The sequence below is a fragment of the Hyalella azteca genome, unplaced genomic scaffold, assembly GCF_000764305.2.
Source record: "Hyalella azteca isolate HAZT.00-mixed unplaced genomic scaffold, Hazt_2.0.2 contig3106, whole genome shotgun sequence".
Classification (NCBI taxonomy): Eukaryota; Metazoa; Arthropoda; class Malacostraca; order Amphipoda; family Hyalellidae; genus Hyalella; species Hyalella azteca.
This window is the reverse complement of record NW_025933359.1, coordinates 97,795-125,606: the sequence shown is the minus strand read 5'-3', so window position 1 is coordinate 125,606 and position 27,812 is coordinate 97,795. Positions and strand designations below refer to the sequence as shown.

Sequence of the window (27,812 nt, the reverse complement as noted above, 5' to 3'; positions counted from 1 at the left end):
CGACGAAATATATATGCGCGTAATTAAACGTACGTTAAGCGTATCCTGTGCCTGATAATATTTAAAAATCATATTATTGACGTATTTCAGTGTATGCCAACGTACCTGGTGCTCGTTTAGCAGTGCTGCCGATAGCGTCAACTGCCGCAGCAACCAAAACGCGCGTGAACTGAAACTACAACGAAATCAAATCCCATAACAATCCTGCCTCAGCAATCCTCACCGCACATCAACAAACACTATCTTTGATAATCATATCAAGGTTCCCTCCTGGGATAATACATTTATTACCTTTTCAGTTGACATTTTTGAGGGAGGTTATATGATAGATTTTTTTCTCGCATTTCAACCCTGACCTCTAAGTGCCATCTCTTTCTACCAAAGGGGTTACAATGCAATTGCATGCTCATCCCGCTAATGTTTGAAATTTTCGTCCCCAATTATGCGTTTAATCGAGAATCTGAAGGAAAACTATAAACTTGTTTAGGGTCCATATTCCATGGTAAATTTGACAATGATGCAGAACAACGAGACCACAATGCAGGCTCATAAGGAAAGGAACGCGCTAATGACGGTCGAATAAAAGTTATTTGAGTGATGCAAACAAGAGTCAAGAAAGAGTCAAATTCTGACATTAACTCCATACAGCAAATGCCCTAGTCATACAAAAAAAAACTATTAATATATGATATTTATTTTGCTCTTCATTGAGCGAGCACATTAAAATGAATCCAACAGTCCACTGATTTTGTGGTCAGTGTAGATTTTTTTAATTAAATGGCAGTGTAAGTTTGAGGTCATAACAAGTCTACGGTCTCACCTCGTAACATTTGAGTAATATGTCTCTAAACAAATGTCGCTACATGCGCTGTACACTTTCTATGAGCTGTTCCTGATATTCAAATTGAATTTAGGTTCTGTAAATGCTTTTGGAGAAAAAGGGTTGGCAAGCGGCCAGAGTGCGATAGATGGAGGCTTTTACCTCTGTCAGGCTATGTCATTTTCTCCATGCTTTGTATTTAAATTTCTTCAATTTCTCCATGCTTTTCTCCTACCCTGTGCCATAAATTGTAGTCACTATACAAAAAGCTGTGCCCTGAACCAATTTCTGCACTCGATACCGCTGATATTGTATGCCGAAACACGGCTGCGCCTTCGAACTATAAGCGACAATTCAGTAATCTTGAATTAAAATTTACGCTACCCTTACATGCATGATTCAATTCTATTTATCTTATCTTTACTGTTGCAAAGACACGGCAGCACCCGATTACAAATTTTAATCTCAACAGAAGTACCGGTATTGTAAAATTGTAGCTCATCTGCAAACTTGAATTTGATGCCAAACGCCTAAATCTGAAGTTGCGGCGCAGAAAGCCTACAACGTAAAATGTTTAGCTCAGCCGCGCTGCCGCTCTCACTTCACTCAGCTTTAGGCAGCTGCAGCCGTGGAGGGCTGAAATTGAGCGTTTTTCCATGACTGCTATTGGGGCTGTCAGTGTTAGGGAGTGTTTTCTATTCACACCGGAGCGAGCGGGTAGAAGTTCAGATAGTTAACATGTCTAATTTCTATTCAATTTCTAAACATGGTCAGCTTTCTATTTAATGATCAAGTTTTGAGAATATACAAACCCAATGCTGTAGTCTTACTATAATAAAAAAAATTCAATGATTTTTATAAGCCAAAAAAGCTTATATAAATTGAATTAACCAAGGAAAACACCGAAAATTTATTTATGTTCTTAACATAATTCTGAAGAAAATTCTGTATTGTCGTGAAGTATTGCCTGGAAAGAAATCATTGGTAATAGGTACCAAATTCGTTGGGCTTCGCTGTCCCATCAATCTCTTCCCAATCGCTTCGCATTACCGTCATGTTAATGACCTGTTCAACCTCTGCTTCTCTCCTTCCATTGCCATTCACTTTTCAGATATTTTACTTAAAGTAATATTTGAGTAATATTAATAATATTAATATATTAATAAATTAATAGTATTAATAGTAAAAATTTGATGTATTTCGGTTTGAAAAATTTTGGCTACATGTTAACAGATCATTAAGTTTGTTGTTCACGCGTCAGTTTGTGGGTAGAGGCATGTTATTACTCATAACACAAATACACTAAAAAAATCCAGAAAACCGTGAATAAAGTTGCAGGAAACGTAAATTCCAAATACCTAATTTGGAACATTTAACGATATTATTATTTTTTACATTCTTTCAATCATAGTCAGCATATTTGACTCAATATTCTGTGTATGCTGCTGTTGAAGCATATTTGCCTGAAACATGCCTAAAATAAAGACCGTGCAAGTTGTATAGCCGTAAACGACAATTTTCCCTTACTGGTACATACAAATGAATTTTGAGTTCCCCGTACGATAGGAACATAAAATAAAATTTGTAATCTTAATTCTGGAAATGTTTTTGGAGAATAAGAGGCCAGAGCGTGGTCCAAGGCAAAATAAGAGGCAAGCGGCCGGAGCGTGATGGTTGGAGACTTTTATTTCTCTCAGACTATTACAGTCATTATTTCATATTTTGCATTTCAATTTCTTTCGCTGAATATTTCTTTCTGGCTCGACTTGTAAATGGAGTGTCCGTTTACGAATTACTTACTCACGGGCTGAAGAAGATAAAAGAGAAAGGGAACGTTTATTTTTTAAATACTCAAATTACTCCGGGGATACAAATTTACGCAAGTAGTGCTCTCATACACGGCCACTTACGCACACAAACACACACGCAATATTCACACGTGCATATAGATCCACACATGCACTCGATATATACACGAAAACACATACGTCAGCCTGTAGCGCTTCTCGCCAATCAATATCTCGGGAGCGGCGCCCCCGCTTCTCTGCTCTCTGCCGTCCCTCTCTGACCTTGGTTTTTCATCCCCTCTTGTCTCTTCATTCCCTCTCTTTCTCCCACTCTTTAGTCCACTTATCCGCACTTTTACCACAGTCCCTACTCTCCCTCGGTCGCCCTCACTCTCTATAGCTCTTGTGTCAGGTTTGACTTTCAGTTCAGCGACCTGCAGAAGTAACACTAGTTGCTTAATGATCTAGAACTTCATACCGTTTATTCGTGGAGATTTGCGTTCAATATATGAATCCGGAATTATTGACCAGATGAGGGTAATCAAGTTACTCTATTAATAACATTCAAGTGAAGTAAGTGAAGTTTATCACTCTATCAAAAATTGAAAATTGTCGCAACACGAAACGCTGGACCGGAGAGGGAGCGAATGCAGACGTCTCATTTTAAAAGAATCTTCTCAAGCTAAGGCATCACATGTTTTACTCTCGATTAACGTCTTAGAGCTTTTGCTTCTACGATCTTGATGATGTTCGGTCGGCGTTTTGCCTTTTTCAGCTCCTTCATTCGAGCGTATCCATTAGATACTGAAATGTGCGTCTTTTTTACCGTGGACTAACAATATTGTTCTACGCTTTCATACATTTTACTACAAAGTTGTTCATGTTGTATGTGTAATGTTTGGTTCAAGTAATATCAATTGATCGTTCGAAAAATTAACGTGTAAATTTTCTTTTGTTTTCCCAGATTGTGTGACTGAATCGCTCAAGCCTGCCTGACGTACGTGACCACCACCCTCTACTGTAGCTGTCGTACCGCCGCTGTGATATGCAACCGTGTCCTTCTGTCCTTTGACTTTTTAACACGCCTTATTATTACTATTATTATATTTACTGTAACATTGCTCGCGGAACTTTTATCTTCTTATCGACGTCACTAAACTGGCGACATTTATTAATACGATAGCGAAAATGTTTGCTTGGTCGCACCCTGAAGTGACCACAAGTTAGGAAATTCTATAAAATATCATCCCATGCTTGTACTTAAATTCAAAAAAATTATAAGACCTAAAACCTTGTGTTAAAAAAGAGTCACGTTTAGGCAAACCGTCTTTGCGGTTACGAAAAAACCGTCGCGCACTTTGCGTCACTCAAGCTTGAGAGTTGTGAGAGGACACCGACCACAGCCAGCAAGATGGGGCGGAAGAAGATACAAATCTCGCGCATTACAGATGAGCGAAACAGACAAGTAAGTCGCTTTAATATTCGGTGTTTTTTTAATGCTGTTTTACTAAATAATTTTTTCACGTAACTTGAAAGTACGGAAAGAACCATTCCGGCGTGCGTGCATCATACATCAATATTATCCGTTTTTAAGTCAAATGTACCGTCAAGTTAACGCATGTAATCTTCAACTCAATATTTTCCAGCTTTCAGACAGAAATTAAATTTTTAATGCTTCCCAAAAATTTTTCGTTTTATGTTTAGTTCATATATCCAATTTTCTTTATTATCTGACAACTTTTGATTTAATTGCATTCTTCGGTACAATATTTACTTATTTTATATTCCAGAAAAAACTTGCAAAGATTCTAATGGCATCTTCCAGGCTCCTTGCGACCCTGGTCCTGTAAGCGGTAAAGCACACAACCTGTGTTGCTCTATTGTTTGTGAATAACAAGCTTGCGGCTTTTGAAGAAAAAAAACTTCGAAATAATAAGAAAAAGTTTCTGTTCAAACAATTTGCGAGTTAGGTGAACAAAATAATAGTATTTCTTGCATTGAGTTTTTATTCATGTCCACTACATTCGTAAAATTTTTGCATTTTCCTTAGACTCGACTGAATACGTGTGTTTATACTATTAAAGGCATACCGGAATGGTTATTTTTGTTTTCAATAGTTTTAAGCGAAGAGTGCGTGTCCAATATTTTCGTTATTTATGCTGCTCATTACCTGGTTACCAAAATATCGAGGACGACACACAATCTCTTCCTGTATGAAACTTATGTGTTCAAATGGATCACTGAACTTTATTGTTCATTTCGTCTCCTTTACCGTTGAGGTAAGTCAGCCTCTATGCGTTCTGCTCTCAAGCACTAACAGTGAAGGTAAGAGATGCGGATGAAGAAAACAATTGTAAGAGATGCTACTGAGGCTGAAAACAATTTTCAAAAATTCTCTGGTTTCTTCGGTGTTCATTACTTGGCGTGCTTACGAGGCTCCAAAAATGATTGATAAGAATCACCTTAAGAGCTTTATAAAACAAATATATTTTTTTTTTAGATTTCTGTGAAAACAATTGTAGGAGATGCTACAGAGGCTGAAAACAATTGTCAACAATTCTCTGGTTTCTTCGGTGTTCTTTACACAGCGTGCTTTTGAGGCTCCAAAAATGATCGATAAGAATCACCTTAAGAGCTTTAAAATATATATATATATATATTTTTAGATTTCTGTGAGAACATATAAGAGATGCTACAGAGGCTGAAAACAATTGTCAACAATTCTCTGGTTTCTTCGGTTTTCATTACTTAGCGTGCTTACGAGGCTTGAAAATGATTGATAAGAATCACCTTGAGAGCAAAACAAATATATTTTTTAGATTTCTGTTTTTCACTGGAACCGCGGCGCTTCGATCAGGTTTTCCACTTCCCAGAGGCGGCGCTCTCTCCCCTCGCTTTTACGTGGAACTCTTTGGCTGCATTTTGCAGTTTTGCGAACAAAATCGATTATATTCTTTATTTCAACGTAAAAAATTATTTAATATATCTAGTTCGGCTTTGTGTACTTCGGAAAATATGCTCTATACATCAAGTTTCTTTTTACATTATTTCGGAAAATTTTCGACTTTCTGTTACTAATATGCAGGGATGATAAAATCGCTGTTCATCCTTTTTGTCTTGGATATTGGAAACTATACGATTTTTAATAACGTATAAAAACGTCTGAAAATACTTCAAACTGATACATTTTGGCGTTAAAATTTTGGCTCAACTTAGGTTAATTAATAAAAAGTACCGATGGCACAGGAAAATTTATGTGAGGCAGTCTTTCATTCAATTTTTTATTGGTTTTTAATAGTGAATTTAAATTCAGTTCAAATATGTCAGGGATTTAATCAATCTTCACCTATCAGGGATTAATCAATCTTTACCTATAATAATTTAAATGAATGAAAAAAGTCTTATTGAGAGATAATTCCAGCTTGAATCGGTCATGCCTGTGTTTTGTTGCAAAATGTCCCGTGGGAGACGCTGTCTATTATATTCATACATCGTTTATAAAGATAGGCACATATTTCTGCCGTAACTTTGCTGTTGTTCCAGGTGATCCCGATTATATACGTGGTAAAGGATGATCTAATTTAATATAAATTGCCGTTTAATGACAGATCTTCGTGGTTGAGCAGAGATTCACTTCTGTTTTGTTAAGATTCCTTCAGTTTGACAGGTTTATAGCGTTTGTTTGGGGTGACGCGTTCGCTGTTGCCGCTTTTTGTCAAAGAGGCCTGCTGTTTGATGACAAAGGTTGCCGTTGTTTGCTAACTGCGCCCCGCGGTGGTGATGAGCGTGTAGTGACGTCATACACAATGGACGGGTCTGCGCGGCTTGATGGTCAGCACGGTCTGATTGGATGGCGACCGCAGTTTACTTGACGATTTCTCGTGCCCGACCACAATTGTCCTCATTAAATGCACCACATGCCGTAATTTATAGCTTATTTCTTCATTACATTTGCTGGGACCAGTCCGTCTATAGCTAATTCTCCAGGAATACGGAAACGTTTTTGCTTGATTGTCCAGCTGAGGAACGAAGATGTTTAGTGCTTGTCATTTATATGACGCGCCGACGAGACGTAGTATATGTATATGTTGAGACGTAGAATATATTTCACGTTAGTGAATATCCCGGTATTACGAGTATAAAGTTCGAGGCTTCGAGACTGTTATTCCTTCTCTGGAATAGAATGCTAGCTTTCATTAGGTAGTGTTCTGGTGTGGTAGTTAATTGTCGTTTGGAGGTGTAAATTGCATAGGCTTAAATTCTAGACGAAAATACGAAAAGCCTTGCGAATTATGAGATGGAACTCGTTTCTTTTGCAGTTAATATTGTAATAAATACGGCAGGTACAATCTGAACGACCAAGCTTATTTCTACTGGATCATGTTTGGGTATAAGATACAGTTTTTGCTTCCGTGCTTGGCAGCCATCTTGCCCTGTTTATGAGGAACCCAGAGCCCCGCTAGCCCTTCATAAGCCAGCCCCGCCTCTCACGGAGAGGACCTTTGCCCATGCCGTCCTGTCATTAGCATGCATCACCGTGACCGTAATCAAAATCATGATTTAATTATTGCCGGCCCAGCTTTGGCCGCTCTCTGGCCACCGATAATCCGTCCAAGATTCGAGGGAATGAGAGCTGCAGCTCGACCTCCTCAATATTTCCTACTTTGTGTACGGCGATCGCCAGCGTTGGTTTGTGGGCGGTTTCCGGTAATCTCTTGATTGGTTGTTCTAATATGATCGCATGACTTCTTCTGAAAATCATTGTTATGCATGAAGGATCATTTGACACTACTCGATTCGACTTTCACGTTTCTCTCAGTTTCATCATCACGTTATATAGTGAATAGCAGAATTTCACTTCATCAAAGCTTCGTTTTCGCGTCGCCATCCGTCTAAGAACACATGATCGATTAGAAGTCCCATTACGGGCTCCCGTCGTAATTTGCATTTTTAAAGTGAAACTCGTTAATAATTCTCACTTGATTCGGTGTTGTTGATACGAGCGTTTTGTTTTTCTTGTCTTTAAATGTCAAGTTTAAGTCGCCTGAGCTCCTGACCTTCTCTCGACCACTGACATCTGGATGGTCCTTCGTTGGATGCACAGCATGGATGCATCGTCGGCCCTGACGTTTCAGTTTTTTCTATTATCCGCACGGTCAGCTTCTGGGGACAAATTAAGTATAATGAGTACTTTATCTGTAATCTCTAGGCGCCTAACTGTCGCTCGGCCGCCTCATTTAACATCGGGGAAAGAGCCATAGAAGCTGTTACTACTAGGAAGTATGTGATATTAACTTCAATATCTGATGAATATATTTATCATATATAATCATATATTCTTCAAACATATTGTCAAATATTATGAAATATATATTTGAGTTAATGTTTAGTGCAATTTATTCAGTCCGTAATTAGAAAGCATAAACGTACCAAATGGATGAAGCTATATGTATCGTATCTGTATAAGTTGATTTAAAAGCAATGTAAAAGTTTCGGTTGTGTGCAAACCTTTCAGTTGATATGCCTATGCAAAAACGAAATTCATAAGTTCCAAGCAGCGTCCTGAGCGAGTGCCCCACGCGTCGTCATTAATACATTATGTCAGCAGCTCTAAAGTTAACCTGGCACGTCTAAATGTGAACTCGGACGACCATTATAGCTTTGCTCTTTGTTCGTATGTGTTGTTGCTGGTCGAGCTGACGTCACAACTTCACTCTTGGCATTTGTCATTAGTGAGATCATCGTTGCAAAATTTGCCCCACTACTTGCGTCTTTACACTTCTCTGCTGGTGACTAACGGTTATTTTCACTGTTTGTTTGAGCGGTTAAGTCTTTCTTCTAATAGATTATGTTATTCAGATGTAATAATTATTAAACTAGAGCTTTTTTGTGTAAAAATGTACTGAAAAATGCCACATTTTCTCCTGAAAAAAAAAAAAAATAAAATAATTCCCGTTGCAAATAACATGCAAGCACTCATTTGCCCTCTTTTTTGTAGTTAATGACATATATTTATATTTTCCTGTTCCAATATTTTCTGTGAATTAAGGAGCTAATTTGCTGCTCGATTGAAGACCGGTTTGATAAGTTGATATTACCATGCACACTGGCTGCTATACTCGTGTGCCGTGTCTTGGCTGCTATACTCGTGTGCCGTGTCTTGGCTGCTATACTCGTGTGCCGTGTCTTGGCTGCTATACTCGTGTGCGGTGACTTGGCCTCTATATTGGTGTACCGTGCCCTAGTCACTACAATACAATACTATTTATTATACTCGTATTCGCTCGGATTCCCCATGTATTGCAAACAGTCAATGCGCGCTACTGCCTTGTTCACTGCATGCTTGGGTTACACCCTCAGCGCAATCGCCTAACATACTCAGCATAATTATTTCTAGAATTTGAATTTGTTATTATATTGTTACATGCCTTGCCACTGCAGGGTTTAGCTGGTCATGTTCCATATCAATTAATCGTGGCCATTAACTCACCAAGTGGGCGCTTTACGCTAGCGGATCATAAAAGATAACGCGTCTCAAGGTCGCTGCTCGGCAATTTATTCAAATGACCAGCTTCGTTAGGGCGGTCATGCCAAGGTCAAGGGATTTTCTGGCGAGCTTGTAAATGAACCTTTTGGTTGGTTATTATAATCACATCGCGTATACGGTGTTTATAATTTCATTGTTCATTCTATTGTTCTTACGCTGCGTGTAGTTTACTCGTACACAGTTCTGTGTACGTCGTAGGAGTGCTTGTGGCGTGCGTGTTGTGTGGCACGCGCTTGCGTGCCTGCTTGCAAATCTTGGGCGGCGTGTTTCATCGTCTCTTTGATAATTTACCAAGTGGAACTGGAGGCAAAGCATTCTAAATTTAAGCTCAACTATTACACAGGCAACTTTATGGCAGTTTTTGCGTCCCTTGCAGCGGCGCCAAATAAAAATTTTATTCGTAGTGTCTGAAGTGTCGAGACATAAAAGCAATAAAATTGTATTAAACTTCTCCCATCTTTACTTATTATTGCGAAAATAGTTGCGTGAAAGGCTTTCAAATTCGTTCTCTGTTGCGTATTCTGTTATCATACAGAAAAAATGAGTACAAAAATACTGTCTGGACGACTTTTATTTCGCGTCCGAAAACCCCGAAGTTGTTCGAAAAAGTGTCTTAGTATGATCACTCTAACTTTGTTGTCTATATAGGCATGCTCAGTTGGGTACAAGTTTTTAAGTATCACTTCAGCCGTTGCCTTGCTTACTTGAAGCTTCAATCGATTGCTAAACGTTAACACGATCTATGATTACGACCTGTAGTGCATTGCCGTGTATTTCGGAGCTCATCAAGCCAGGCTCTTATACTCAAACTTTATGCTGTCCATCAAACCTCTCTGCTCTGCCCACGTAAGCTCTCTTCATTACCGTCAATGCCACTAACTTCGCCACAGCGTTTATGTCGCTAACCTTCGCAAGAAACAATTTATTTCATTGGCAAAACTAAGCCACACCTTTATAGCGCAATCGAAACATTTTTTTAGTTTTATGTGGACGCCGAACACTACAATACAAATATGCCATAATACTGATCTACTAATTCTGACCGGTATATACGGTTTCTATTGACGCGCGGCGAGTTGAGTGCGTAGCTGCTGAGTGGCAACTTATGTGGCATAGACGCTAAAGTTAATTGAGATTAACTGATGACCGGGTTGGTGCTTTGTTTTCACCAATTGAGAGTCACTTCGCTCAAGTCAGAGTCTGTCATGTTCGTTTGAAGTAATGAGGTTGCTGCTGAAACGTCTCGAACAGTAATATTTTATTAGGCAGATCGATCATTAATTGTTGGTGTACAGAACAGCATTTTGAAGTTGTTGAGAAAGATAAAGCAATTTGAGTAAAAATTTATTCAAGGTCAAACTCTTATCATCCTGCGGTGTGATTTTAATATGTAGAATTTATTTTGAGTTCTTTTCATTAGAGAAATGCAGAAACGAAATTGAAAATAATCGCTTGATTTCATGTCTTCGTTGATGGTACTCTTCTCAATTACTAGCATTGAGGACATCATTTCTTGAAGTGTGTGTCTTAAACAGTAGAAATATTTTTATTCAGCTTAGATGGCACACGAACTAATTATAATGTCAAGTCATTTCGTATTGTGCTTGAACACTGAACAATAATTAAGGGAAAGATACGGTATCGCTCGGCTGGCTTGGATGCTCCTAGAGGTGAGTGAAAACTTTCCTAGAACTTCACCGTGGTCGTCTATTGTTACTACCTTCACTTCTAAGGTAAAATAAATACATTTTATGTGTTGATATTCCTCGCAGAATTTATACTTTATCGTGAATTGAAGAGTCGCGCTGAGACGCCCAATTAAAATGGCTGGCGTCCCTACAGTGACTGCCTCTTCTTACTTAATTCTTGCATGTCTCTCCAATTCTATTAGATTTATTTTTTGTTCTTTTCTACAGCTTGATAATCCACAAGTACGGTTGAATTATTAATCGATTTTAACTTTACAGAACAATCTCAAGTTTCTGCCGAGGTTCTCCAGTCGCTCAATGCTTCGCTCTTAGCAAATTTCATTCTAATTTTTCATAATGTGATCGTAACGTGTCATTTTCCTGTCATGAAATGTTTTGAATGTGAAGTTTTATTCCATTACTGTATGTCCTCTTTACTTCAATATGAACCATGCAACTAAGCTCCAGTAAATTTCCCTCAAATAGTATTTTCTCACAAATATACGTTTTCACCTGACGCCATATTGACGTCAGATAAAAACGCTACATAACCTGACACAAACGTCATTGATGAAATTGACTTGTTTCCATGCAGGTCACGTTCAACAAGCGCAAGTTCGGCGTCATGAAGAAGGCTTACGAGCTTTCGGTGTTGTGCGACTGTGAGATCGCTTTAATTATATTCTCCTCCAGCAACAAACTTTATCAGTACGCCTCTACCGACATGGACAAGGTGCTGCTCAAGTACACTGAGTACAACGAGCCTCACGAATCTCTCACCAACAAAAATATCATCGAGGTGACGACCTCTTCTTTTGAGGTGTTCTCGGTGCTCACCTTTAAATCAATGTTTGCTAACGTAACCTTCTAATCGAACTTGATTCACTCTTTGCATTCGTTCCGTGTCGCAAGCCTTTGAGCGTTTAATACGTAGAGTATTGTCTGATCGAAATATATCAGCCTTTGTGATTTAGATATCACAATACACTTAAGAATGATTAATATTTTTATATATTTAACGTGTCCGTGGCTACGACGTGTATAGAGTGAGCCAAGTTCTTGCGTGTTTCAGTAATTCTTAGATCTTGATTGGTTGTCGCTTAACCTCGAACGGTTCCACCGCGTAAATTGTTCGTCAAGACGCCATTATTCCAGAAGCTCCAGTTTTGGTAAACAGTTTCATCAAACTTTTAATTTTTGTTTCTTTTGCTTTCAGATACTACGTGTATGTTCCTGTGTTATATAATTTCGTTTGTTTGTCTGTGTGTCGTGCCTCCGTGTCTAGGTGTTTCTACAGTAGCAGAATAACTAACATCTTCGTTATAATCACCATACAAAGCATCCTTTAAACATTACCAGACGACATTTCTCTTCACGATCATTGTTTACTGACCGACCTTCATTATTGATCTGCATTATTGTTCATTTCATGGAACCGAGATTAGTTTGGACCTGGAACTCTATTCACTTAATTCTATAGTAGTAATTTCAGATTAAAAAATTTTTCTGTCGGTCGCTTTGAATAGGAACTCTCTCATAGATTTTTATTATCTGTACAAATGATCAGCCTTCTTTTCAAAAATTGTAAAGCGGATCTGTTGGATCAATCAATACCATGTGATGGTATAGAACATTGGTTGGTACGGTACCTTAATAATGATGGAGGAGAAATGTCACATGAAAATATGCCGTTATTGTTTTCAGTTGCTGTTGTTGCTGCCTCTCATTTGAATACGTATTCCTAATAACATTTCTTTTCCTTACTGTTTTAGTTTGCTTGTTAATGTGTGCCATTTGTTGTGTTTGTGTTTGCTAACAGCGAGGCGTGTTTGTCTCTGCAGGTAACATTCACCAAACGCAAATTTGGACTCATGAAAAAAGCGTACGAGCTGTCGGTGTTGTGCAATTGCGAGATAGCCCTCATCATCTTTAACTCGAGCAACAAACTCTTCCAGTACGCGTCAACGGATATGGATAAAGTCCTACTAAAGTATACTGAATACAACGAACCTCATGAATCCCGCACCAACAATGACATTGTCGAGGTAACAAAAAGGCTCGTCTGTACTTCAAATATGTTTGACTCCTACATAACTGCAAGGAAAGTCGATGGTTGACACTTGAATGAATCCTTCTTGCTACGGATTTAAATGAAACCTCTGTTCAAAAGTCATTGGCAAATTCATTTGTGATGAATATACAGCGATCATAACTACCTCCAGTCAGAAACTGCCATTCTGAGTTGATAAATTCATGTTTTCACCAATACAAGGCAGAGATAGCGGAGTAAATGAAACGAGTTCAACTTGCGTATCATCAATGCACGCTGCAGCCTCAGCTCAGTCCTGCGAATTGCTCATTTCTTATAAGCTACTTCTGCCAGTAATATAAATTGCGTTCTTTTATCTACAATTCCTATTCGGTTCTGAACAATCTGGTGGTATTCAACTAAATAACTTATTTAAACGAAAGAGAATATATATTTTATCCATGAAATGACGAAACTTCGAAATTTCAATATATTTAGTGTGATACTAAATCAAAAATGAGTCGAAAGGTGTTGAGTCAGGTTAACAAATTTCTTAGATCATTTACAAATTATGATTATTTGTCTTTAAAAACAAATTATGTTCAATTTTGTTTCAATAAAATATTATTACGTTAGATTAGGTAAAACAAGTGAGTGACATTTTTTTCAATGATCTAGAATGTTCAGCCACGATGCAGTTTGTCTTAATCTTTTTAATAATATTTACGGTAATTCATATCCATTAGTTGTTTTGTGGCGTGTTTGTTGATGACCTCGAATCAGTTAGTGACTTGTGCTTACGAATAATGTCCAAGTTTGAGTACGTAGTAATCGATGTCTTGTTGTATTTGATGTCCTAGCAACGTGCATGTGTAGCTTGAATAAACAGCTTTTTTGGTGTTGTAAACTTTACGAATGTTTGACGTGCATTCATGAGCCAAACCATTCCTGCAAAGCCATCACGGAAGATCTGAGATGATGGCTGCAAGAACGTTTGAAAAACGCTCATAATGAACGTTTTTCAAAATGATATCCATGATAGTTTATTTAAATGAATGAGGACTTTCTGAGTATTTTATATTTAATCAAGATGGAGGTGTTATATTTGTTTAGTTCAAGAAAACTTCAAATGCGCTTTCTGTTTTTTTTTTGGAAATTGAAGCCCTGCAACAATTAACTTGCTATATAATCATTCATAAAAACGTGATTAGTTATTCGTAAAAGAAATAATCAAGTCAGCAAAGGCCATAGTGGTTCTAAGGAACGAAATATATTGACGTATTTTGTATCTGATGCTTAAACACTTGAGTGCTCAGAGGATGCACGCCTGATGTTCATAATACAACTTCGAACATTCAAATAACAGTGTGGGTCAAATATGAATACATGTTCAATCCACTGGACATAAGCGATTAGATTAGCCATTTTTTGATGAATACCAAAACATTCCACGTTGTTTCGAGACAATAAAGAGATGATAAATATTACTGAGATTGTCGGAATTCATGTAATAATAGAACATGTTATAATAACCAAGCATTATTTCATCATGGCCATAATTGTTCGGTACATTCCAGGCGAAAATGGTGCATCCATTCAGACTAGTATTCACAACAGCTAAATAACGTCTGCAATATTGGCTCATAATTGGTAGAAATGAGTTGCTTCACGAAATAGCTTTCCCAAATTGATAATTTGTAAAGTTTAACACATTGAACCTAATGGATGAATTCTTGACATCTTAACTTCATCCTTGCTTATAAAGTCAGACCATCCGTAGATCTTTCAGAATGGCTAAACCGTCTCTGTACGCGAAGACGTTAATTCACGCTCAATTTGTTTCATAAATGAAAATAAATACTATTTTATCACATAATTTTTCGATACTTTATCTTAATATTTGTTGTTATTCATCTCGGACTATTAGCACTTATTCATACATGGTAATTGTACTTATGGACAACATGATTTGATCCTGTTTCTCATGGTCATATAAAAGCTGCTAATTCCCGCCCTCTCATTAGGCGCTCAATAAGAAGGAGCACAAGAACGGCCTACAGTCCCCAGACTCCCCAGACAACGAGGCAGACTACAGTCTCACGCCTCGCACTGAGGCAAAATATGACCAGATTGATGAAGAGTTCACCATCATGATGCAGCGATCACAGATCAACGGTGCTAGGGTGAGCTTAGCGTGATGCAGCTTAGCGTGAGTGTTGTAGCGTGCTGCAGCTTAGCGTGAGTGTTGTAGCGTGCTGCAGCTATAGCGTACTGCAGCTTAGCGTGAGTGTTGTAGCGTGCTGCAGCTATAGCGTACTGCAGCTTAGCGTGAGTGTTGTAGCTGTCTCTTATACACATCTAGATGTGTATAAGAGACAGCTATACTCATGTGCCGTGTCTTGGCTGCTCTACTCGTGTGCGGTGTCTTGGCTGCTATACTCGTGTGCCGTGTCTTGGCTGCTATACTCGTGTGCCGTGTCTTGGCTGCTATACTCGTGTGCCGTGTCTTGGCTGCTATACTCGTGTGCCGTGTCTTGGCTGCTATACTCGTGTGCCGTGTCTTGGCTGCTATACTCGTGTGCCGTGTCTTGGCTGCTATACTCGTGTGCCGTGTCTTGGCTGCTATACTCGTGTGCCGTGTCTTGGCTGCTATACTCGTGTGCCGTGTCTTGGCTGCTATACTCGTGTGCCGTGTCTTGGCTGCTATACTCGTGTGCCGTGTCTTGGCTGCTATACTCGTGTGCCGTGTCTTGGCTGCTATACTCGTGTGCCGTGTCTTGGCTGCTATACTCGTGTGCCGTGTCTTGGCTGCTATACTCGTGTGCCGTGTCTTGGCTGCTATACTCGTGTGCCGTGTCTTGGCTGCTATACTCGTGTGCCGTGTCTTGGCTGCTATACTCGTGTGCCGTGTCTTGGCTGCTATACTCGTGTGCCGTGTCTTGGCTGCTATACTCGTGTGCCGTGTCTTGGCTGCTATACTCGTGTGCCGTGTCTTGGCTGCTATACTCGTGTGCCGTGTCTTGGCTGCTATACTCGTGTGCCGTGTCTTGGCTGCTATACTCGTGTGCCGTGTCTTGGCTGCTATACTCGTGTGCCGTGTCTTGGCTGCTATACTCGTGTGCCGTGTCTTGGCTGCTATACTCGTGTGCCGTGTCTTGGCTGCTATACTNCGGGGTCTGGGTCTGTTAGAACACAAGACATCAGGCGGGGTCTGGGTCTGTTAGAACACAAGACATCAGGCGGGGTCTGGGTCTGTTAGAACACAAGACATCAGCTGGGGTCTGGGTCTGTTAGAACACAAGACATCAGGCGGTCTGGGTCTGTAACGTCTCAAATAATTTTTTTACAATTTGAGGTCGAAAACTTTGAAATGATTCTAGAATTAAAATTTATTTGTGCATAAAATATATATAAATCCTGATGTGGATGTTACACAAGCATCAAAAATATCATTAGCGTTATTGATTTATTTACTGAATGACATACGTAAATCTTATTCTGCAATGATAAAATAATAAATCTCTTTCTGCAATGATGAAATAATAGAAATATTCCTGTTATTCAACTGTGCGTATGTTTACAGGAATGTTAGACATGAACGCCGCGTCTAACGGGTACCCAGGCTCCACGTCCCCCTTGCCCTCAGGGGGCGCGTCATCCCCTGGTCTGCTCGCTCGTGCCCACACCTCCAAACAACAGCAACATCAGTCCCCTACAGGTCCCCACCTCAGGGTCCTTATCTCCAACTCCCAACACGCGGTCAGTGGCTTCTTCTCGTCCTGAAGTAATTCAATTTCAGGCAAAAAATTTCAATTTCAGGCAAAAATTTCAATTTCAGGCAAAAATTTCAATTTCAGGCAAAAAATTAAAAAATCAATTTCTCAAAACTTCCCTCTGTATTTTTTTCAGAGAAGAAGGCGTGGTAAAATGTAAAAAAATGGATCGAATATTATTCATTTCGCTTCTTGTTGGCTGGAAAAAGCTTTCTGGTTTCTCTGTTTTGATTTTCTGTAGTAAAATTCTTACACGACGTTAGTTACAGACAAAAAAAGAAAAGGAATTACTATTACAGGTTGATTTTTCCAAAGCGTTTAATTTTTATTTTACGGGCAAATATTGAAGCGACACTGGATTGGTTTAGAGAACTTAAACGTAAACGTTACTGCCAAACGTAATGAAACTGCTACTGGGAAATGAAATAGAAGCGAACCCATGGCCATACGTCACATTATGGCGATGCAGTTTGTGCGTGTAACTGCGTATTATTCCTTGGAGTCTGTCAAAGTACTATAGCACTTGGAATACATTAATATTTCCCAAGTAATTGCAAATGTACTCCAAAATACTTCACATACAATCAGATGTCGCGGATAGGATCTTTTTACTTTACCCGCTCTTTGCTTAAAATTTTATTCGTCTAACAAAAAGAGCTCCTTTTCTAGAATCAAGAGCTCTTTTATAGCTCCATGATTCTTATTTTTTTGTAAATGTTTATGTTTATATGCACGCCTACGAGCTTGACGATTTCATCTTAATTGCAACTTCTTTGTGAAGTTATTATCCTTACATGGCCCTACATTATTATGCCTGTATTATTTTCTGTCCAACATTCACCGCCATATGAGATTTGTAATTAAAAACCCGACGTGAATTATTACACGATGAAATACGTATTGCCTGCTCGTTTTTAAGTTCGTTTTTGTTGAAAACAATTGATGCAATGTATGAGTGTAAAACAACTCTTGCAATGTACGAGTGTGAAACAACTGTTGCAATGTATGAGTGTAAAACAACTATTGAGTCTTTCGCACTATATTATTAAAGTTTAATAACATTAATATTGTTGCAGGGAGCGTCATCCACCCCTGGCGGTGGAGGAGGGGGAGGTCAGGTCAGTCAACAGATGAGTTATTCCTCCCTCAACAACTTCCAGCCTCAGGAGTTCCTCAACGCTGACCTCGCACTCAACATCAACTCCTTGCAGCAAGTGAGCTCACCTTAAGTGTAGAGTAAGGATGTCAGTGTTTTTTAGACCTGTTGCCGATTCTTAACATCGTAGGATATTCTCAGCTTGTTGCGGTCTCGAACAAGCAAATCACTGCTTAGATTTTTCTGTTCTCGAAAGCGCGGCCTTCTCGCCGATTAAACCAGAAAACTGTAGTAGGTAGCTGGGCTCAAACCCACAACTCGCTGCTCCAGTTTTGGTACTCTGAACTGTAACCACTGGGCCACCCTGCTCATATTAATTGTGCTGAATGGCTGCTGAAAGAATAGCTAAGATCATCGTGCACGTGCTATGAAAGGAACCTGCGTTGCCAAAAAACGTTTAACTTCCAGGTCGGTGCCAAAAAAAAAACAATGGCTCAACAATTTAATTTTCGTGCTTTTTCACGATAACGACAAGCTGCAGCTGCAAGAGTGGTCGCGATGAAATATTGTAAACTAATTTTATTACTCATGTGCATCCGCTGCACGTTTTCTCTAGCAAAAATCCGACCCAAAAAAAATTCGTTCGACATTTTGTTCAAACTTTTAAAATGAAAAAAACGCATGTTACAGTGATGTTCATTTATTGATATCAAGTATAATTATTGTAAGTATAAATTATTTAATTCAAGCCTATTGATATTGTCTTTACTTAGTTAAATAACCATTGTTTTTTAATTTTAATTATCGTCAAAATTAAAATCGAAGCAAACAAACGAAAAAATGACTGAAAGAATAATTGATTCTTGTTTAAAAAGTAACTGAAGAACATTTTACATCTCTTTTCGCCGTCTTAGTTATACGGTCGAATTTTTTATGCTGATTACAAATAAAAATATTTCAAATTCCCTTAAAGTGAAAAGCATTTATTTCACAGCACTGGAACCCCGGAGTGCTACAGCAAGGCTTGGGCAGCATGATATCGTCGAACCTTCCCCAACTGAGTATCTCAAGCTCTTCGCCTCCTCCCACTTCTTCCCCACCTGTCAGAATAAAAGCTGAACCCATCAGTCCCCCTCGTAGTGAACCCCACCATAACAACAGCAACAACCACCACCACCACAACAACAGCACTAATAACGTCAGTCAACAACAGCTTTTAACGCGGCCATCTAACAACGATACCGGACACTTGTCTCCACTACCGCAGCAACAACAGCAACAACATTTGTCACATCATCAACTGCAACAACACCAACAGCAGTTGCAGCACCATCAACAACAACAGCAGCATCCACAGCATCATCATCATCAGGCACTATTTCCTCATCACGATGCTGGTTAGTTCGATTTTCATCACAGCGCCGTTCCTATGCTGGTAGATTTATTTATTCAAAATTCAGTCAATTTTTTATCTTCCATTTACTATTTCTTTATTTCTCAGGTCATGTTGCCGTCATTTAATAATACTCTATTAATAACTATATCTTCTATTAATTGCTATGAACTAACGTCATATATTCCCCGTCGCTAAAAATCTACATTATTCTTTCACATAACAAAACAATCCTTCTGATTTGCAGGGCTACTGCGAATAATGCTCACGTTTTCTCTATATTGAGCCGCACTGTTTCTTACAATATTAATTCAATTACCTGTCAATTAGCTTTATAATAATTTTCAATTGGCTCGTCTTAAACTTGGTTTACCTGGAACGTCCACTCATGAGAGCCTAGCACTTTCTGTGAAAATTCTGTGAAATGTAGCGCAACGAACAAACTTGGTTGGCCTGCGGTGTCATTTAATGTTAAGTTCGTAAGTCCTGGAATATAAAATAGATTGTTGTGAACTTCAGTGCAGTGTGTGGCTTGTAAGGGCTTAAGCTTTATAACACTCCGGGCGCTCAACGTTCACGTTCTTCTGTAATTCATTTTTTATCAATAATTTTATTGTATAACTTTTCATATTTTTGTTCAACAGCAGCACGTTTACCTCATTTGATCAACCCGATACTATTTTTGCATCGCAATAAAGTAACTAAGCAATACATTTAACTTCAATCCTAATGTTCGTATACATGAAAGTTTCCGCTATAGCGGGAAGCGCCTCCTTATAAGGAGGCACTGCATGCGGTTTGGGCTCAAAAATTCTGGTGCCAAAAATGCCGAAGGAAAGGACTTTGACTGTACCAGCATCATTTAATGGCGTTAATTTTAATTGATCTCTACAAACTATCGTTGATATCCCTTGCATAATTAAATAATTTATCTATATTACCAAGACTTGATGACGTGCAGGTCACCTGACGCCTTCGTCACACTCGTCTCCTGAGCCGCTCGGGTCGCACACTCTGGACTACGAATCGTCGCCGCTGAGCAAGAAACCTCGTCTCAACGACGGCTGGTCCACTTAGTGCCGGTCCCAGGCACTCACTCTTGCACTCACCTACACCACGTCACTCTAACAGTGAACTCCACGTCACTCTAACAGTGAACTCCACGTCACTCTAACAGTGAACTCCACGTCACTGGTACTAGTGACGTGGACTCAATATGGACTCAACAGTGAACTCAATACCCAGAGGTTACTCACTGAATTATTCACTGACGGATGAATTTTCGTTACAGGGATATCACAAAAAAATTAAGTCGTGCGAGTATTTGTTGCGAGAATAAGGCGACGTAGGACCACAATACACAATCACGCTACTTTCCTACAGATCCTTCGTCACGGTATTAATGTTATTCGTTATAATTGACCAGCGAAATTCCGACATGGCGAGCGTTTATGTCATAATAATCTTTGTGAACTTGTGAAGAAATTGTGGAACTCAATTTATTTCGGAAGCGTCGACGGGCACTTTGACTCACGAATCATCAATTTTTGATTCGGCCCCTGCAAAGGATGCTGATTTCAAGCAGATAAACGTGGAAGTTTTTCTTTTCAAAGTGGTACCAAAATCTTGTCTAACTCGTTACATTGGTGAGCGCTGTTGAAAGTGACAAGATCTTGTGACTTATTTTAGGCGAATAGCTTTAATGAAAACACTGGAAAATGTCTTTATGATGAATCATGAACGTAACTGTGACGGCTTCTAACTACGACGTCACTCAACAAGCTGGCCTGAAGCCTCTTCTGTACAAAAAGCTCACCAGTCAACACACTCGTGCCCAAACTCTACGTAGGACCACGTACAGATTTTTCCACGATTGAATCCGCCCTGAAGTTTTTACGTGAATCCGATAACTCTCAGTAGATAGCAAAGGAGGCAATATATTGAGCTGCTAACTGGTTTAAGAGTGTGAAGGGTAGCCCCTTCACCCTCTTAAGGGTAGCCTTAGTTTGTTAATCAATTCACGGCGTTTTAGGGATAGTTTAACCGAAGAGTCCGGCAAGGAAGGGTTGAGATATACGCGCGTCCGGAGCATTTCTGTCGTGTTTATTGATGTTTGTGTTCTGTATAGAAAGTCAGTGTACAACTACGGTTCCTTTCAATGTTTGGTGAGTGTCAATTCGAAGAAAATTAGTGTACCTCCAACACGTGAAATCGATGTGTTTTTGTGTTCACGAGACTCCCGATATATTTCGGGGAATTTCCTGTCACATGCATTCTCTTGACAGCCTAGCAAATTTTATCTAAAGCTTTTAAATTAAAAAATGATAAATAGTATAACTAAATTGCTTCACTATATTGATTAGAACTCATTTTCAAATGAACGCTATGCTATAACAGAATAGATTTTTGTGAAAGTTTGTTACAAATTTAAAATTTATGATTAGCACTTAGCCAAGTTCATATATTCTATGGTCGAATTGTTTCTATTTAATGAAAGTTATATTGTCCATTAGGCTACTAATAAATGAAACTACGGCTAAATAAAGTATCCACATTATAAGCAATGCATACTACATATCGAAACACCAACTGTCATTACGAATCCTACCGTCAACTGTGAAAATCTTGGCGTGGTTTTGCTGGTTGTTTTGCGATAGGTTCTTGTAAAAAATTGTTGTTCGACGTTGATATATTGTCATAGCTTAAAAATTTGCCGGGAACGATTCAATTTTGTTCTTTTTTTCATAGAATATTGAGGAAAGTTCACATCGGCTGAGTCGAGATTTCTCGCCCTCATCTTGAGTTGAAAAGCATCGAAATTTTCTTATTATATTATCGATATAATTTTCCTTAACAAAAACGACTTGAAGTGTCATATGAGTTGGCATTATTAGTTAACTGCTCAGTGCTGATTTCTGGTAGAATTTTAATGACATTTTTTAAGTTTTACGATGACAAGCCAACGTGATTGCCGCGCGAGTGAAAGTCCATGCAGAAGCTTTTAAGGCCGCCTGTGCCTCTTCATGTAATGAGATATTCTACGTATATATTTTATGAGATAGAAGAGCTATTCTATTAAGACGAGTGCCATGTGTCCTTCCTTGTCCGCTTCCGTAGTACAATTCAATAACAAATCTGGATGACGTAACGTAGGGTTTTGGTTTGTAGAGAAATAAATTTCGTCCTGACCAGGTCGCAGAGTTCGTTACTGCAACTACAGGTTCCTGCTCGTGCAGGTTCCTGCTCGTGCAGGTTACTGCTTGGGCAGGGACCTATTCGTGCAGGTTACTGCTCGTTCATGTTCAGGTCTCAGAGGCGCACTCAGACGTTTCTCAAATAAATTTACTTTATCAGGTATAAATGAATGTGTAATCTTAATTCAATGAAAGTGAATTAATTAACGCTGATAGTTTCGTGCAGTTATCCCTTGATATAAAAACATAGAATTTTCTGCGTACGAGCGGCAAGCTTCCGTACGAATCCATTTATCGAAACAATTTGAGTGTCGGTCTTTGTAACGAACCGAGGACATTCATTCGTGTTATCAAGAGAGATTTGTTCGCCATTGTGCAAAGCAAAAAAAAATTGATTGCAGTTTCGCCTGTACCTTTAACTTGAGACGAGTGCGCCTGTAGTGACTTAATGTCTATTATTAAGATAAGTAAATTTACAGAAGGTAAGGTCAGTCTGCTCATTGAAGTTTCGCGGTTGTCAATCATAAAGGTTGTTACCAAAAGCACAGCCTGGTCCTGGCGCCCATATAAGAATTAAATTTCATGGAAAATACGCCCCTACATCCTCCAGTGGTCTACGTCCTCTGTTACTTTTGATATGTAAAAAAATCAATATATTTATCCTAGTCTTTTACGTGTAAGATGGTCTTTAGCTCTCCTAGAGAATACCTCACATGTGGCCTATGCGTTTTGCTTGCTTGCTTCGATAGCTCAATGTACATACTAAGCCTACACGATACTATAGCATAGTCTTGCCTCAACCAGAGGGACGATCTAACTTCTATTAATCTCCAGAGACAAGAGTTTTGTACATAAATGTGACTGATTTCTTGATATGGAGGCCGCTACTGTTTCTAATGATGTTTATAGCTCTGAAGCTGTTATTTTTGATGCTGGCACTGTACAGAGAACTAAGATATGGTTTAGTAATAGATATTGTTTAAGTAACCGGCACTTCCTAAAGCTCGTCCCCGCCATATCCATCTTCTTTTGTGAAGAGCTTTCTATTTCGACCACGAGAGTGACCTGTAAATCCTACTCATATATTTGGTGGACTAATGTCCAGTTGTCAATTAACTCCTGAAACTCATCAGGATATTCTTGTTTGTCTCTGCCCTGATCTTTAAAAATCGTGGCACGAATTTTGTCAACGTAATTCATTTACGTTAATAAACCAGCGCGCGCTTCTAAAATGCTTTCGTGGGATTGAAACCACAGTAAACATTTCCATAAAACTTCAGACTCTTTTTCATTTCCGGCACTTGCCCGCCTAACCATTCGGCACAAAATTTTTTCCCTATTGTTCGAGGGTGAAATCGGTCAAGAGGGTTTCGGCAGAGCGCGATCACATTGATACGTCACGGCAGTGACATTGATAACATAGTTATGTCATCTAGAAGGATCGAAAGCAGTTTTAGATTTACTAGTGAATGTTTCTTATGATACAATCCAATCAATTGCCTTTTCACCTTATGTGTCGGGAAGGAACACGTTCATTCTTCTGAAGCATATGAATCCAATGAGTATAATGGCTATCAGTAAAGCAGATTCATCCTGATGAACCTGCGTAAAAAATAAATAGAATACAATTTTCTTCCAAATTTTAGCATTGGCTTCATTTATCTAATTTGATCGCCGTTAGGAAGGTAGTAGTCTGAGGCAGGAACCGTCGTGCGCTGAGCGACCATTTCTGAGGCGCATGCAGGAGAGGGAATGCACTTTATGTTTTTTTTCTGTTGCCACAAAAACTATAACCACAGAAAAAACTTGGCCGCCATGTTTTTATCTGTAATCTACTTATACGAATATGCTGAGCCACCGTATTTCTGGTAGAACTTAGTTTACGTTCGGTGCAGTAATGCCATATACGTTCGATAATTAAAAGAGAAGTTAAATAACCACTTATTGTCCAATGTCCGATAAATGGAGAAATAAAAATTGTTTACAGCAGTGGAGGAGCAATAGTTGTTTATTATTGGAGTGTGTGTTTTCCTTTGCTTCTTACGCTTCTTGAATGAGGCTTATGGAGTTCCCTGTTCATGTTAATTCATATTATAAAAAAATTCCGGTCTGCATCCTAAGAATGGCTGATGGATTTTATGTGTAGCAACTGTAATTTTCGTTCGGTGTCTTTGACGCTGCGGAGGAAGGCGTTGTCGTCTACTGCATAATTCGTTACAAGAAATGAGGGACTAAAGAAATGAAATCTTTTCGCGTTGACTGCACGCACTTGTGTGCAAGTTTGTGGATTAGTTTTCTCACATTTGTAAATATGTGTAAAACAGTACAAAAGTGTTGCTTATCCTGGTTTCTTTATCAATTGCTTATCTTTATTTTTGGTTCATGATGATCATGTAATTATTGACCGTTGTTCCTGAGAATATTCGTGATCGTACATCAGTTCTAAAGAATTTACTTCTTGGCTTCCGAATAGAAGCTGAACGTTGAATCGTTTTAGTAAAGAAATTAGATATTAATTAATTTCTTACTTAAATGATTCGTTCACAAGGCAAGCAATAACTGAAACGATATACTGTAATTACGACAAAATTTGTCTGGCCGATGACCAGAATATGGGTAGTTAGTCAACGCAAGCGAAGGCATTTAATTTGTATTTAAAACATNCGATATAGCTTAGACAAAATTTGTCTGGCCGATGACCAGAATACGGGTAGTTAGTCAACGCAAGCGAAGGCATTTAATTTGTATTTAAAACATTGAGGGCTGTAGAACTGCAGTCAAACTAACGGTGACTAAACTACCCTTCATCGCTATAGCAGGTTTTAGCTTGAAATTGTTAGTGTGGCGGTGCGTTATGTGATAAGTTATTAGGCGTACGTCAGTATATTTAATAAAGGAGATCAAATTTGTTCGCCTATTATTGGCATCAATTCATACAAGCTAATTTAGTTGAATTTGTGCGGGAAAAGACATCAAATAGACGCGTAATCTATTCAACAAAGCGATCATGAAATAATAATAATAATTGATGGGAAATTAATATTATTAAGTAATGATTGGTATGCAACTTAGTTAATCTGCTATATGTCCTATACAAATAGCGATGCATATATCAAGTCTGAAGGATTTGAATAACATTCATATAAGCAATTGGATGTACCGAACATTCGTACAAACCATAAGATTAGGAAAACATCTATCTAACCTACATGCCGGTGAGCAACCATTCTACATATGCGACTTTACTAACATTTATAGCGCGTGGAAGGCAAGACGAGCACATGCACAAAATTAACGACTTGGTGAGCAGACGACCTCATACTTTCAATGACTTTCAACATGCAGCTGACGACTTTCATCATGCAGCTGACAACGTTCAACATGCAGCTGACGACTTTCATCATGCAGCTGACAACGTTCAACATGCTACTGATTAAGGCCGGATACACATCATATTGTGGTTGATCAGTATTCAGTAATCAGGACTTGATCGCAAGTTATTACCTCCGCTGGCTCAACGTCTCGGAGTGGAACGGCACTGTAACTTCCATTGGCATTTTCACAATTCAAGATGACCAGGCAGCCGGCTGCTGCTGACATGGGAGTTCGGCACAGCACACCTCTAACTTCGTCGATCAGAACAACACTCTGTGTCTTGGCTTCTATGGAAATGCATTCAAGATTATTCTTTGGTAATTGTCCCAAGGTATCTGTCTGGCGTATACTGTATAATTTGCAATGCATTCGAGGTACATGTTGCTTCAATGTACATTAAGCTAAAAATCTTCCAACATTAGATTTACAATGACATTTAGCTCAAAACTTATAAGTTTTAACTCAAAATAATTCATTAGTGCCTTCTTCGGAACATGCCTTAAATATTCAGCTACTCTCGTGACCTTCACAAAGTAAATTCAACAGAGAGCTGCCATTTTTAAATATATCATCTGTTAGTGGACACTGGAACGAGACTGAGCCCTGAGCGACCACCACTTAGCCTTTGCCAACGGGACACTTTCCCTACTTTTCAATCCAATACTTATCTAAAGTTATGAGATAATGGACAGTGAGAGTTCCCGTCGGTGCACAAGTGATTTAATATCTAAGTTCATGAGTGAAGGTGATATTCATCTGGCTTCCGATGAGAATATATCTCCTATCTTTACAAAAGGAAGTTAAGGAGTGAATGAAACCAACACGGAAAGGGTTAGAAGCGCTCGCTAGGATGGCGACGAAATGTCGAAATACAGGATTGAACCAATCAATATTGTCAGAAACTGGCATTAACACATTAATTTGAAACTGGTTCTATCTAGATAGGTAGACTTGAAACAGAAAACATTGACAGATCAACATTGAACTTCCTCTATTGACAAAAAGCATAGCAACAGACAATATTCTTGTATCTAAAATAAAGTGGAAAGTAATTGGCAGATGGATCAGAAACTGACATGGGTGAAACGAAAAATATAGATAGATATAAACATGTTTGATTGACTTGGAGAACTGTAAAGGATAAATCAATCAATTTTTATCAATTTGTATTAATAAAAAAAAACAAGACACGAATAATAGAAGCGATCGAAATGAAAGTAGTAGGTACATAAGTCAGATCTATGGATGAACAATATAAAAAGAAAAACTGTTACTAGATCAGCAAGAAACAGGAAAAAAGTAATGAATAAAGTAGAAACACAAACATTTTGAAGAATTAAATCAGAAACAGCGAACGGGAGCAAATACTATAAATTAAAAGCAGAAAATGACAGATGCATTGCAACACGACTTTTACATGACAGTAGAAGCTCAGGAGTGCAAACGCAGTAGCCGGAAGTAATCAGAAAAATATAAAGTATGAATTCTGACAGACAATATGTAAAGATTTGGATAATGAGAGACTACGATACGAACGTCATAAAGAGGTCAAGGCAACGCAGGCCGTGAGAACGACGCTGTCATCATCTTGTCATCGGCAGGATTTTATTTAGAAGCCGTGGGAGGTGGCGGGGAGCCATGATGCATCCTCGTCCGTCATGCGAGAAAATGTGTGCCGCGGGGTCATCGAGCGTCCTAGGAGAATCAGTTCTATATCCTATCTCAAACAGGTAGAAACATCAAGTTTTTTCCTTATTAATACGAACCTTGTGTCAGAATTCGATCTGTTATGGAGAAAGATTATAAATATCATTGGTGCAAATTCTAACGAATAATAATAATAGTCGACTTGGGAAATTTTCAGACTTATTTTAGGGATTGTTTTTTTTTGTCAATCATGAATTTGCTCGAACCAATTCTAATGCTAAAGTTAGCAGATTGGTAGGTTATTCATTCAATTCACTTCTAATAAATGATTAGAAGTGTGTGAGCAAACTTCACTAAAGTAACATTTTACATTTATTTTACCACTCCGGAAGCACAATGAAATCCTCTTTATCCCGACGTGAAGAGGAGATGGAGGAAGGAGCGCAGACGCTACATCATCAGT

The 27,812-nt window shown here is 38.8% G+C and overlaps 1 protein-coding gene across 1 annotated transcript; it reads left to right on the top strand.

Moving 5' to 3' along the window:
* Window positions 1-3,569: 3,569 nt before the first annotated feature.
* Window positions 3,570-24,668, top strand: LOC108682501. The gene is made up of 9 exons (XM_047885780.1): window positions 3,570-4,072; window positions 11,438-11,641; window positions 12,684-12,887; window positions 14,896-15,054; window positions 15,247-16,051; window positions 16,455-16,630; window positions 17,721-17,858; window positions 18,735-19,137; window positions 20,095-24,668. The coding sequence occupies exons 1-9, from the start codon at window positions 4,019-4,021 to the stop codon at window positions 20,208-20,210; spliced, it is 2,259 nt and encodes a 752-aa protein (XP_047741736.1). The 5' UTR covers window positions 3,570-4,018; the 3' UTR covers window positions 20,211-24,668.
* The last annotated feature ends 3,144 nt before the right edge of the window (window positions 24,669-27,812 follow it).